Source organism: Canis aureus, chromosome 32 (genome assembly GCF_053574225.1).
Source record: "Canis aureus isolate CA01 chromosome 32, VMU_Caureus_v.1.0, whole genome shotgun sequence".
In the NCBI taxonomy this organism is placed as follows: domain Eukaryota; kingdom Metazoa; phylum Chordata; class Mammalia; order Carnivora; family Canidae; genus Canis; species Canis aureus.
Window position 1 is genome coordinate 15,275,048 of NC_135642.1, and position 12,632 is coordinate 15,287,679.

The 12,632-nt window shown below is 48.2% G+C and overlaps 3 protein-coding genes and 1 long non-coding RNA gene across 5 annotated transcripts; 2 read left to right on the forward strand and 2 right to left on the reverse strand.

Annotated features, from left to right (window-relative positions):
• Window positions 1–912: 912 nt before the first annotated feature.
• On the reverse strand, window positions 913–2,302 carry LOC144303117 (uncharacterized). The gene is made up of 2 exons (XR_013370117.1): window positions 1,724–2,302; window positions 913–1,101 (listed from the first exon to the last, which is right to left on the reverse strand). It is a non-coding gene; the product is annotated as an uncharacterized LOC144303117 (long non-coding RNA).
• On the forward strand, window positions 1,971–3,828 carry SERF2 (small EDRK-rich factor 2). Of its 2 annotated transcripts, none has more exons than XM_077880897.1 (3): window positions 1,971–2,141; window positions 2,756–2,864; window positions 3,468–3,828. In XM_077880897.1, the coding sequence occupies exons 1-3, from the start codon at window positions 2,135–2,137 to the stop codon at window positions 3,751–3,753; spliced, it is 402 nt and encodes a 133-aa protein (XP_077737023.1). In that variant the 5' UTR covers window positions 1,971–2,134; the 3' UTR covers window positions 3,754–3,828. The 2 variants fall into 2 exon arrangements, with proteins under 2 accessions (XP_077737023.1, XP_077737024.1); XM_077880898.1 differs by having other exon boundaries at window positions 1,981–2,141; window positions 3,491–3,688.
• On the reverse strand, window positions 3,501–10,169 carry SERINC4 (serine incorporator 4). Its single transcript, XM_077880900.1, has 12 exons — window positions 9,163–10,169; window positions 8,521–8,697; window positions 8,170–8,348; window positions 7,629–7,708; window positions 7,405–7,498; window positions 6,932–7,143; window positions 6,656–6,751; window positions 6,428–6,554; window positions 5,961–6,033; window positions 5,486–5,534; window positions 5,187–5,340; window positions 3,501–5,003 (listed from the first exon to the last, which is right to left on the reverse strand). The coding sequence occupies exons 1-12, from the start codon at window positions 9,259–9,261 to the stop codon at window positions 4,805–4,807; spliced, it is 1,539 nt and encodes a 512-aa protein (XP_077737026.1). The 5' UTR covers window positions 9,262–10,169; the 3' UTR covers window positions 3,501–4,804.
• Window positions 7,597–11,147, forward strand: HYPK (huntingtin interacting protein K). Its single transcript, XM_077880899.1, has 4 exons — window positions 7,597–10,062; window positions 10,393–10,448; window positions 10,796–10,847; window positions 10,993–11,147. Exons 1-4 carry the CDS (start codon window positions 9,901–9,903, stop codon window positions 11,086–11,088), a joined length of 366 nt encoding a protein of 121 aa, XP_077737025.1. The 5' UTR covers window positions 7,597–9,900; the 3' UTR covers window positions 11,089–11,147.
• The last annotated feature ends 1,485 nt before the right edge of the window (window positions 11,148–12,632 follow it).

The window sequence follows — 12,632 nt, forward strand, 5'->3', positions numbered from 1 at the left end:
GGCCAAGCCCTTTATATCTATATTAATTTCTTCCACAATACCAAGGGGTAGAGATTATTCCCATTTTTCATATAAAGGAATTGAAGCATGGAGAAAATAAGTGTCCAGTAAATACCAGAGTCAGGATTTGTACAATGTTATACATGCCACCAAGGTTGATCTAGTACATTTAGTAAGTACCAAAGGGCTTTCTAGGTAATATAGAGACATAGTATTAAATAACATTGAAAAGATTGGAGAGAAATGTTCAAAAAAAAAAAACACTGAAAAAATAGATTATTTTTAATCTTCTGATTATATCAAGAGAAAGATTCAGTTTTAAAGATTTATGCCTTATTACTTCTCTAAAACTTGTTCTCTTTTTAAGAAAGAGAGGGCAGGCCCCAGGTTCAGCATCTTTGACAATGATATTACTTTGGTAAAATTTGATGATATATTTCATTTTCATTGTATTGACTTTTATTTTTTTATTTATTTCTTAAAGATTTTATTTATTTATTCATGAGAGACAGAGAGAGATTGAGAGAGGCAGAGACTCAGGCACAGAGAGAAGGCTCCATGCAGGGAGCCAGATGTGGGACTCAATCCCCATCCCAGGAGTCCAGGATCTTGCCCTGGGTCAAAGGGAGGTGCTCAACCGCTGAGCCACCCAGTCATCCCTTGTATTGACTTTTAAAGTTAGTTTCTGTTTGTGGTTAGGTGATACTATTTTTAAATTTACTAAAAGATTATGAAGGGGATGCCTGGGTGGTTCAGTGGTTGAATGGCTGCCTTTGGCTCAGATCGTGATCCCAGAGTCCTGGGATGGAGATCTACATTGGGCTCCTTGTGGGGAGCCTGCTTCTGCCTCTGCCTCCTCTTTGTCTCTCATGAATAAATAAATAAAAATCTTTAATAAAAAGAATTATGAAGTTTGACTTATAAGCTTTATTGAAGTTTGGTACAAACATTTTAAGTAATAATAGTTCAAGTGATACTTTGGTATGGCAAAAATTGTGAGGATGGCATTGACGGAGATGTACTGCCTTCCCATCAGGTTCATGTTGAGGGGGAAGCTAGTTTGAAGTTCCAGCCTCAACTCTGTTCCGCTATAAGCACCAACTGGAGAGAATCACATAATAAAATTTACAAATGGTCCTTTCCTGTAATATTTCGTAAGCATTTCTCCTTTATCCTATGAATTCCTCAGGACTGGTGGGGAGTCTGGTAGACAAATAATGGAGCTGGGAAGGAGAATGAATTTAATGGGAAACCAAAGCTTCCCGTCCTATTCAACTGCCTCTTATAAACCAGATGTGACTGGTGCAGGTTATAGTATAGTGGGGAAACGTCCAGAGGAAGAAACGGACACAGTATGTGCATTTCCCAGTCTCTTAGTCCCTGAGCCAACTCCATAGTTCCTGATTTTTGAGGTCTTTCAATATTTCCAAGCTATTGCATCTTCACATTAAATATTTCTGTGGGAAACGAACAGGACCCAAGTTAGGACACAGGGCATGTGGTTGCTAATCTCTATTGGAGGAGTTTGCGGTGAGGGTACAGTGTGATTGGAAGGAGGTGTCCAAAAGTTATGTTTGTACCTGACTTTACCTTATAGGTGAACAACTCGAGTCTAAATATGCTGCTGGTGGGGAATAAATCCTAACTACCGGGCCAAGTCCTGATAACACGGAACAGACCAAACCATTTCGGTCCCCATGAAACCCCGCCCTCCGTCCCCTACCGTTCCCCTTGGGCGAGTCTGTCGGTGTCCCAAACGGTCCCCGCATGAGGTCACTCTGCCGGGTCACGTGCTCGAGCCCGCGGGAACGCCACATCGCCAGCCGCACCCCTGCACCCCCACCCTGTCCACGTGACCCGGCCTACTTTCTCCCCGCCCGACCCAACGCCTAGCCCAGGAAGCCCCGCCCCACGCAGCGCACTGGCCTGCGAACCTCCGCCCCACATCCGCCCGGGCTGGAGTGTGGCCCGCAGCCCCACGTGTTTCTTTCTGCCCAATGGGAGACTGAGCCCGGGCTCCATAGGGCGGGGAGGAAAGGACGACTTCGTTACGCTCGGAGAAGGGGGCGGGGCCTGCAACGTCGGACAGAACGAGGGGACGCAACGGAGGCAGGCCGGAGCCGCTGCCGTCGCCATGACCCGTGAGCACCGAGACCCTCTTCTCTTACCCCTTTCTCCCCGTCCATCCTAAACACGACTGCCAGATCTTGCTGTTGGCCTCCTCTCGGCTTCCCTAGCGAGGCCTTCCTCTGGGAGCGCTTTTTTGAGACCCTCACACGGCGCCGGAAATCGGCCTTTTGCCCACCGCCACTTCTTGAGAACCCCCCCCCTTCCCCCGCCCCAGTCAAGCAGAGGCCCTCCGCGACCTTCCGCGGCGTGGCGACAAGCCCCGCGCCGCTGTGATAGGCCCAGAGCCCCCTACTCCAGGTCGCAGCCCATCCCCCACAGAGACCCAGACTGTCCACACACCGCCACCAGTCTGGACCCCCGGGCCGACCCGAAACTCGAAACATGCCTTTAGCGGACTCCTCGGAACCGTCCTCCTTCTGCCTCCCGGTTTGACCTGCCCCGCGGCAGCTTGCCACCAGCGCCCCCCTACAGCCCCCCCCCCCCGCCGTCCCTCTCAGCAGCCTAGGCCCCGAAATGGGCCGGTGTAGGAGCATTGGACCCTGCTGGTGTCCGGGTGAGGGAAGTGGGTCGCCGGCGTGCGGCCATAAAGGCCCCCCGCGTCTCACCTTTTACCTTCTTTCTTTAGGCGGTAACCAGCGCGAGCTCGCCCGCCAGAAGAATATGAAAAAGCAGAGCGACTCGGTTAAGGGAAAGCGCCGAGATGACGGGCTTTCTGCTGCCGCCCGCAAGCAGAGGTAGCCCCAGGGAGGGGAGGGAAGGGGAGGGGAAGGGTGAGACCTGGGTTAGACCGAGGGTTGTACCAGGAAAGAGAGCTACCTCAGGGTTTACATCTGGACTAGTGAGGGGCAGAGTGCATTGCTTCCTCTAGGGTTTTATTTGCTCCCTACCCTCCAAATTGTTAGCTCAACAGCCTGACAGGAAGGGACTGGGGCGGGTGCCTGCCCTCGGCTGATTTCTGAGTGCCCCCGAGTCTGACCTTAAGGGCAAGGGCAGGGAGCTTCACATTTCAAATGCGGTAGTGGTTATGACAGCACGGTACTTAAAGCCCTCTTTGGTGTTCAGTTTCTCCTCCCTTTTCCCAACCTTCTCACTGGTGTTGCTGGGTGTGGTACTCAGCAAAGAATAGCCTTTGGGCCTCTGTGGCCAGACTTCTGACCCCTTAGGCAACAGCCAGATAGAGCCTGATTGCCTTTTAAGCCTCAGCTCTCTTCCTCTTGTTCTCCTAGGGTGGGAATACAGCAGGCACACGCTGAATTTTGTCCCATCCACTTCCATCTTATCCTTTGTGCCCTTCATCCCCCTGCATCTTGTCCTTTTTGCCCTCTGGTACCTCCCAGTGCCCCATCATCTCTACCCCCAGGGACTCGGAGATCATGCAGCAGAAGCAGAAAAAGGCAAACGAGAAGAAGGAGGAACCCAAGTAGCTTTGTGGCTTCGTGTCCAACCCTCTTGCCCTTCGCCTGTGTGCCTGGAGCCAGTCCCACCACGCTCGCGTTTTCTCCTGTAGTGCTCACAGGTCCCAGCACCGATGGCATTCCCTTTGCCCTGAGTCTGCAGCGGGTCCCTTTTGTGCTTCCTTCCCCTCAGGTAGCCTCTCTCCCCCTGGGCCACGCCTGGGGGTGAGGGGGTTACCACTTCCCAGTGTTTTTTATTCCTGTGGGGCTCACCCCAAAGTATTAAAAGTAGCTTTGTAATTTCTTGAGCGCCTGGTTTGACTGGGGATTGGGGGGATGGGGATGGAGGAATGGCTGCCCTTTTCCACCAAAAAGGGAGAGAACTTCAGATTTTAAAAGGTGGTAGATAAGTAGACTAAGTGAAACATCACAGAAAAATTCTTTATTTTACTACAACAAACAGACAAGTACTCCAGGTATGTGGTAGAGGAATCCTCTAAGAACATAGGAACTTCTTTTCTGTGATTTTTGTCCCCCACCCAGACCTTGAACACCATCCCAAGGATGGAGTTGAAGGTCTAAGAAGGAAGGCTTCAGGACCTAAGTTTATGCCCCTCTTTCTCATTTCTTCCTCATTTTGCTCGCCTGCTTGAAAGTTGGCTCCCAAATCCTGGTGCTCACTGACTTCCCACAGTCAGCTACTCTCTAGTGTTCACATTCTCTTCTGTCATTCTTCATGGAATGAGGGTGGTTTTTGTCTTCCTACTTCCTTTGACCTCAAGATCAGGATTAAAACCTAAGGTGGTCTCTGTATATTCCTTTCTTTCTGTGTCCTGGTTTGTTCTGGGCTGCTTATCTCCCTGTGCCCAGGGCTGAACTGCTTATTTTCCTTTTTATCTCCAAGGGCAAAACCAAGTAAGTCTTCAGTCCCTGTTGGTCTTTCCCTGCCCCCATCTCCACCATGAGAGCCAGGAAAGGGCTGGTGCCGCACTGTCTGCTGGGATCAGCAGTGGTTCCTGAGCTGCTGACTTGGAAATTAGGTTCTTGAGCTGGGGTAAAGATGTAACGGTAGCTCCAGTGAGTCAGACACTGCCCATAGCATTAGAGTATGTAAGGCCACTTTATCCTATTCAAACATAGTACTGACTTCAGTCTAAAGGGAAATAAATGCCAGTTGTGTCCTTGAGGTATCTGCTGGGCTGGACAGTTCCTGAGTCAAGACTAGGAGTATGACCTCAAGGGAATCCCTGTTTGTTAATAGTACCTACACTGAATATTTGTTATCTTGCAGTACTTATGCGATGGCAGTGTGGCCTGAAAGTAGGAGGTGGCTGGCGGTCCTGGGTGGGGGACCAACAGAGTGGTACCAGTAGCAGCCCAAGATAGAGGAGAACACAGGCCCAGCATGAGGCAACCTTGACCCAGAAGGTAGCCCAGCTACCCTTGGTGAAGGTCTTTTCCAGTTCTGCTCCCTCATAGCTGCGGAACCAAAGTCTCTGGTTAGAGAATACTTAGGACCTTAGCTTTTAGACCTGTCCTACCTCCCCACCAAAGATGATGGTGGACCCAAGTATGTCTCCTGATAACCCTTAGGACTGGCCTTAAATTGCTTTTCCTATAATAGGGTTTCAGGAGTATATCCCAGGCCCACTTCCATCCTACCTGAACCAGTTGGTAAGGGTAACCATGACATAGAGTGATGCAAGGAAGAAGACAAAATGGAAGGCAGAATAGCTGTAGGAGAGATGCTGGGCTTGCACTGGAGTAGCTGGAGAGGTCTCTTGGTCAGCTGGCCTGGCAGCCCCACCCCTCTGCCCTGGAGAGAGGGAAGGGCTGCTGGGTGCAGTGTGGCTGAAACACTTCTTCCCTCCTCCCCAGTTTCTTTTGTGAAGGCGCTCCAGGGCTCTTTGGCACTCTGCAGAAATCTACACTTTCTTATGGACATGCTTAATGACACTCACCTTCCTCTGGTTTCACGGTTTCAGGGCAGCAGAAACAGAGTGAAGGCTTCTGTAAAACAAAAGGCAGCATGTTTTAGAATGACTTAAGAAAGAATGTGAAGGTATTAATATAGGAAATTCCCCTTTGAAAAGATTAGTCGGTGTAAAAAGTGGAGGCACATCTGGGTTCAAATTCTAGATCCAGTATATAACTGGCTATGAAAACTTTCGTAAGATGTTTAACCTTTTGTGCCTCAATTTCTCCATTTGTAAAATGGAGCAAATACCTACCTCACAGGGTTGTTGTGAGGATTAAATTAAATGAGATTATGAATGTAAAGTATCTAGCACAGTGCTTAGCACATTGTGGGTACTTAATAAAAGGTAATAGCAGCTAGAATCTGAGCATTCTGGGTAGAGGCTGGTAGGATGTGTGTGTCTTTGTCTCTGTGTGAGGGGGGAAGGGTATTGGGGGTACTGAGCTCTCCATCCTCACCTGGAACTCATAGCTGTAAACCTTGACGATCCACAAGGGCCCAAATACCTCAGCCAGGTAGGAAGCCTCATTACTGAAAAAGACAGTTCTCAAGCAGGTCTAGTCAAACAGCAGGAGGGGTTGAGAGCATGTACTAGTAGCTGGTCCATAGTGGTAATCCTCAGGAGGGTATTATATTCCCAGAGCCTGTTTCCCCCAAATATTTGTAAGTCTCATCATGTGAGGGCCCTAAAACCTTTGTACTCATTTTTAATTCTCAAGTCATTCTCCCTGCCCCCTTCATCTAATACAGATCATCTGACAAGTGCTATTCTTAGAAATTGTTTCTGTTTATGGGGAGCTTTCCTCACTCTTGTCTTGCTCTAAAGTTCAAATAAACCATGGTCCCAGACAGTCTCCTGACCATCCTTCTCTGTCCTGGGTATCCTCCCTTCTCTCACACCTCTCCCCTTGACACCTTTACGCACCAAGCAAAAAGGACACAAGTATACATGATGCCAGCACTTAGCACTGCCAGAGAAGTATCTGGTGTTTGCGATTCCATTTTACTCAGGCCAGGCACGCACAGAGTGTGATTCTGTCCTTGAAAGATTACTGCAAAAAGGCAACAGAAGAAAGGTGGTAAGGAAAAAAAGAGCTAAGTATTTGGTATGAACAAAAGGTTTTAGCAAGGGGAGTCCAGGTCCAGTCCTTACCACTTTCTGGAGGACGGCTGGACAGTGCAGAGAAAGTCAGGTACATGATGTAGCAGCTGATGATAGAGGCTTGTAGAAGGCCAGAACGGGGTTGCTCTGGGGAGAATGGAGATCATTGCTTTTGTCTACAGGGTAGTAATTTCTGCTCATATCCATCTATACTTCTCTCACCCACCCTTTGGAGGAAGCAGACAATTGACTAAGATTAGGGAAGCTAACGAATTTTTCTATACTAAAGGCCTTCCAGATTTGGAATGCTGCAAGGCATGTACCCACTGAGGCGGATGCAGGGAGCGATGGAGAGGAAGGAGAGGAGGCCACAGAAACAAAGGTGCAGACTAAGCAGCGTCTTGTTGAGCAGGCAGCCAGCTGGGTGTGTGTAGTGGTGGAACAGGAGCACAGCTGCCACACCTGCCATGGTGTAGAATCCCAGGGCAGCCAGCAGTACAGCTAGGAACCAGCGGCAGTCTTGGGCTGCACCTGTCTGCCTAAGGGTGGGAGGTGGGCAGTGGCTTGGGGCTCCAACTCTTTACCCTTTAATAAACTATTCCCCCCCCTGCTCCCGGAACACTGGTGTGACTACTCATCCCACCTAGCCTACAGAGTCCTCATGTTTCTGAGCTTTTTGGCACTGTTCAGTGGGAAGTTAGGGGGCCACTGGCCTGTCATGCGTTTTGCCCAACCCTACTGGGTCTAGTAATGTCAGACAACCTTCCCAGGAAGAGCCTTTAGGATTAAGTGCTCCTTACCAGTTTTTGTTCCAGGAATGGGCAAAGGCTGTGATAAGCACCAACTGCAGCAGGATGAACGTGAACCCTCCACAGATACCAATGTAATGCCAGGCTGCAAGTAGGGGGCACCAGTGGGAAAATGTAGCTGACCATGTCATTACTCCTGGTTTTCTTCCTACCCTCTCTTTCTTAGAAAAGCTATTAGCTTACTCCTGCTGATTAGGATATGAGATGGAAGGTACCTGGGAAGAGATGCTCATCAGGGATGCAGAAGGCAACAGCACAGAGACCTAGCAGGAACAGCAGTTTGAGGATCCAGAAGCTGGTTAGGAGACAAAACAAGACTCAAGAAAAGGCAAAGCGGAGTGAACAGTGCCTATGGAAGAAGGCAAAGGAGAAAGCAAAACTATAGGAAAGGGAAGAGAAGAGACCACTAAGTATAGGAAAGGAGGAACCAGTCCCACGTGAGAAGGGCTGGAAATAGGCCCATCACAGCTTATTCCAAATTCTCTCAGATACCTAAATAATATCTGGACAGTGTTTCACAGTTGACAAAGGGTTTGCATATAATAACCCCACTGTTCTCTCCATTTTAGCAACTAGAAGTTCAAAGAGGGTAAGTATGTGGCTCATGGTCACACAGTAAGTATGGCAGAAGCAGGAGCTTAAAGCTGTTTTTGGAGTTTTTACACTGCTGTTACTTCATCTTGGAATTTCCTTTACTCAGCCTATGTCTACTTTTCCTCCCCAGTCTCACCCCACCCAAAGTATATATACACAAACCTGTTGTGGAGCTGTGCCCGCAGGCTGGAGGGGGAGTGGAGCTGTACTAGCAGCATAGCCTGCAGTAGGTGGAAGGTGGCAGTTCCTGCGCATACTCGGTACACAGCTCCAGAGCCACTGAGCACTGGGCAGTGAGTGTAGCCAAACAGATGGACACATAACCCTGAGGGCATCTGGATCTGGAGGAGGAGAGTGCATGTGAGAAATAGCAGGGCAATTCATGAATAGAGAGGTACCTGCTTCTCATGGTTATATCCATTCAGTTGTCCCCTACCCCCCAATCTGAATTTTTTGTCTATCTGAGGGTTTCACCTTTCACTCTTGGGTTGCAACCTGAATCCTCCCTCTTACCCCATGTGCCTTCCCCCAGATTCTTTCCATTACTGTCCTTGACAGCAGGAGGCAGCAGATTGCTGAGGACCCCAAGTGGAGGAGGATGTAGAACAGGCGGCTACAAGTAGACTCTGTGACAAGGGGCCATCTAGAATGGCAGCTGCAGGTACAGGGAACAGGCTCACAGCAGGACACCTGGGGATAGAGCAGCAGATGGAGATTTGCTGAGGAAAAGTTTAATGTATGTATTAGGTTAACCCATGAGGCTGAATTCCAAAATTTCCCTTTCGTTTTCTTCTCTCCTTTCACTCAGGAATTCTCAGAATCTGGTTCCAAGCTATTTAGGATTGCCTTCCACTGACATCAAGTAGAGCTTTCATCATAAGAGCTGATACAGGCTTGAGCAGACCTTCCTAAAAGCCTAAGTCACACCTGGCCTCTCACCTTTCTGTTAGACCTATAGACCTGGTACTGGGAAGTGGGACAAGAGGTTTAATTTCAGGAGCTAAGAAAAGGAAAGGCCTCAGAGGGGAAAGGAAGGCCTATCATCTTTATTGGCTCCCTGGATTTTCTTCCCCAGCTTCAGCCACCATTCCCTTCCATTTTCTTAGTTCCTGCTCTAGGGACCTTTCAAGCCCCTTTGCCCAAGTATGCTCTCACCTGATAGAAGGGAGGATTCACCATGATATTGCTGATTCCACTGCGTTGTGCCAGGTGGAGGGAGGTGCTGGGTTCTGTAACTGCCTTGGCACCCACCATCCTTGTCCCAGGGATTAGGCCCAGGTCCGCCAGATGGAAGTAGGATGAGAAAGTAGCTTTTTTTTGTCCTCAGCCATGGGCTGCCACGGTGCTGGGGGGTGATCACCCAGTCTAAAGGAGTATGAGGAGGGACATAAGGAAAGGAACACCAACCTCCCGGATGTGGTAAATGCAAATGTCTCTGTAAAGCTACTTTCTTTACAGGGCCTTTGGGCCACACAGGCTGTTCTCCCCAGATTATGGAGCACTTTGCAAATCTGGCCTCTAGTGGATTAGCATCCTTAATTGGTTTAGGACTAGACGTCATCCATCCTGGTTGAACAGAATTGATGGGGGCGGGATGGATTGGAAGGGGTAGAATCTAGGTGAAGAGAAGCTAAGGATGTCGGTTGGTGAGGGCCGGAGTAATGACGGGGTAGCTGTGGGGGAGGGCCTTGCAGAAAACAACACTAGAACCCCTACAGGAAGTCTGAGAGGCAACCCTCCTTCCTGACTGAAGTTTCTAGAACCCAGAACATTAGTGAAGGTGTGGCCCGAGCCCAGCCCCGCCTCATCCTCTCCGGGCGGAAGTTTCAGGGCAGCTACCGGAAGTCTTGGTGAGGTGGGGCGGGGCCTGTGCAGCGGCACGGTGGGATCGATATGGCTACCGAGGGGGATGTGGAGCTGGAGTTGGAGACTGAGACCAGCGGCCCGGAGCGGCCTCCCGAGAAGCCACGGAAGCATGACAGCGGTGCGGCGGACCTGGAGCGAGTCACCGACTACGCGGAGGAGAAGGAGATCCAGAGTTCCAATTTGGAGACGGTGAGGTTGGCCGTGAGCGTGTCTGGGCGGGCTGATAGCGGAGGGGCCTCTCCGGTTCTAACTGGAAGCCCGGCTCCAGGACAGGGTCCCCATCCCGTTGGCGGGAGGAGGCAAGAGGGAAACCGTCACTGGAGCCCGCCGCTTGCGAAAGAGAGTTTGGTGGAGATTGTGTTTAAAGTGGACCTCACGTGCACAGAATTGAGTTAAACCTAGGCCTTGGTTCCTGATACACTCGTCATCATGAATAGACCCTCCCTGACACGCTTATTAGCTTTTTAGATTATTGGGACTTGCGGGTGACAGAACGGTAAGTAGGTGTTTTTCTCATAGGCCATGTCCGTCATCGGAGACAGACGGTCCCGGGAACAGAAAGCCAAACAGGAGCGGTAAGTCTGTGCGCACGGCCAGCCCTACAAGTTCCTCCCTTTTCCCCATACGAAAATAAAAGCCATTGTTAAGCCTTTGTACCTTGTACCGTTCTTCAACTCTGTCACCAGTATTTGCATATATAAGGTTTACAACCTTGTTGGAAAGGCCTCCTCCAGCTGCCTGTTGTAAAAAACTCCGAGGGGAGGGGAGGCGGATGTTAGGTGAGGGGTGAGAGTCATTTTGTATTTTCACTCAACAGCATTTGTCAGGAGTCCTTTATTTGTAAGACACAGCAGGGAATGATCCTTCTGAGAGTTAAAGGTGGAGGTAGAGAATGAGGACTAATGTACATGAATATTTGCAGGGAGAAGGAACTGGCCAAAGTCACCATTAAGAAGGAAGATCTGGAGCTGATAGTGAGTAGTAATGCCAAAATTAGTATATGGGCAGAGTTTACATTGCTTAATTGGGGTGGTTTACTGCAGCAAGAGTTAGCAATTTTGGTGGCATTTTAATGCTCCAGAAGAGACTTAGGTAACATCATTGATCCTTTTCCTGCAGATGACAGAGATGGAGATCTCACGAGCAGCAGCAGAACGGAGCTTGAGGGAACACATGGGCAACGTGGTAGAGGCTCTTATTGCCCTAACCAACTGATTTGTGCTTTCTCAGACCCACTGACTGGATTATTTTATTCAATAAAGATTTAGCCCTTTTTTTTTTTTTTTGCAGTTCTATCATCTTGGATCAAACGCGATGTATATTATACTGTATTTTATTGTGGGAAATTTACATGTTGGAATGTAACTGATTTTAAGCAGCTCCCTCCATCCCCCAGGCCTTAAACAAATCATGTGAAGGATCAGTGTAGAATTGTACCTTCTGACCTCATGTTCAACCTGCAGATGCTAGGTGGCAGACTAGGCCCATTCATCTGACTAGTGACCTGAACTGAAATTAAGTTGGGTGCTTAACTGTTACCCAGCCACCCCATTCATAAGCGGCTGAGTTAGTATGTATATATTTATTTTTGGAGTTAGAATTTAGGTACTGAGGTAACATGGTAAGTACAATAGAAGGTATCAAAGCTTAGGGTTTTTTTTGTGGTTTTTAAGATTTTATTTATTCATGAGACACACAGAACGAGAGAGAGACATAGGCAGAGGGAGAAGCAGGCTCCCTGCAGGGAGTCCGATGGAGGACTTGATCCCAGGACCCCAAGATCACCACCTGAGCCAAAGGCAGATGCTCAACCACTGAGCCACCCAGGTGCCCCAAAGCTCAGGTCTCATACAGAATTAATCTATAAAGACATTGATTTTTGGAGTTGATTTAACTGAACTCTAAACCACAACACTATACTTTATACATTCCATTTCTTATCCTGGAGAGAAGGCAATTTTACTTTATAAGTTGATCAACTTTGGCCAAGTCATCCTTGCTTGAATTTGTTTCCTCAACTGTAAAATGATACAGACCTGATAGGTTGTTTAAAGAACCAAGGAGTTGGTGAATGTAAAAAGCTTGGCCAGTACCTGCCTCAGATTCGACACTCAAATAGCTATAAACATGTTCTTAAAAGAATTTCAATGTCTTATTCTCATTTTGGCTCTAGGATAATTCTTAGATTGTATCTTTCTGGCACACACATAAGCTCATCTTTATAGGCTTATTATAGTAATTTATACTCATTTTATGACATGAAGCATTTGTGAATGTTTCTTCTAGTGGGGCATTTAAAAATTGTGAAAAGACCTTGGCCATCTCATTTTTGTATGTAACTGAGAAATAGTCTTCCCACTTATTAAATGTCATTCCTTATAACCCCTAGGACTCCTAGTGCTCTGCCATGTGCATGGTGGTTATGTAGTAAATATTAAGTGAGAAACCACTGAATTTAGCTTGATGTTAGTTATTACATTGCAACTTGGAGGGATGCCTGGGTGGCTCAGTAGATTGAGCATCTGCCTTCAGCTCGGATCATGATTCCAGGGTCCTGGGATATGAGTACCATATTGGGCTTCCTGCTCAGTGGAGAGCCTGCTTCTCCCTTTCCCTTTGCTCTTCCTCCATGCACTCTCTCAAATCTAAAAAAAGAAGAAAAAAAAAAGTGAAACACTGTCCAATTCTCTGCTTCTATTTAATAGGTAGATTCTTGTCAGCCTGCACATTTTATTCCCCGTAGCGTAAGAAACCTCTTG

What these genes read in the sequence shown, in the direction of transcription:
- SERINC4 (XM_077880900.1), bottom strand. Translation starts at nt 9,261, where the DNA reads ATGGTGGGTGCCAAGGCAGTTACAGAACCCAGCACCTCCCTCCACCTG. An exon ending in ACTTGTGTCCTTTTTGCTTG is followed by an intron (nt 6,034 to 6,427) that starts GTGCGTAAAGGT and finishes TGTCTTTTTCAG; the next exon opens with TAATGAGGCTTCCTACCTGG. An exon ending in AACCGTGAAACCAGAGGAAG is followed by an intron (nt 5,341 to 5,485) that starts GTGAGTGTCATT and finishes CCCTCTCTCCAG; the next exon opens with GGCAGAGGGGTGGGGCTGCC.
- SERF2 (XM_077880897.1), top strand. An exon ending in GCTGCCGCCCGCAAGCAGAG is followed by an intron (nt 2,865 to 3,467) that starts GTAGCCCCAGGG and finishes GGTACCTCCCAG; the next exon opens with TGCCCCATCATCTCTACCCC.
- HYPK (XM_077880899.1), top strand. Translation starts at nt 9,901, where the DNA reads ATGGCTACCGAGGGGGATGTGGAGCTGGAGTTGGAGACTGAGACCAGC. An exon ending in AGAGTTCCAATTTGGAGACG is followed by an intron (nt 10,063 to 10,392) that starts GTGAGGTTGGCC and finishes TTTTTCTCATAG; the next exon opens with GCCATGTCCGTCATCGGAGA. An exon ending in CAGAAAGCCAAACAGGAGCG is followed by an intron (nt 10,449 to 10,795) that starts GTAAGTCTGTGC and finishes GAATATTTGCAG; the next exon opens with GGAGAAGGAACTGGCCAAAG.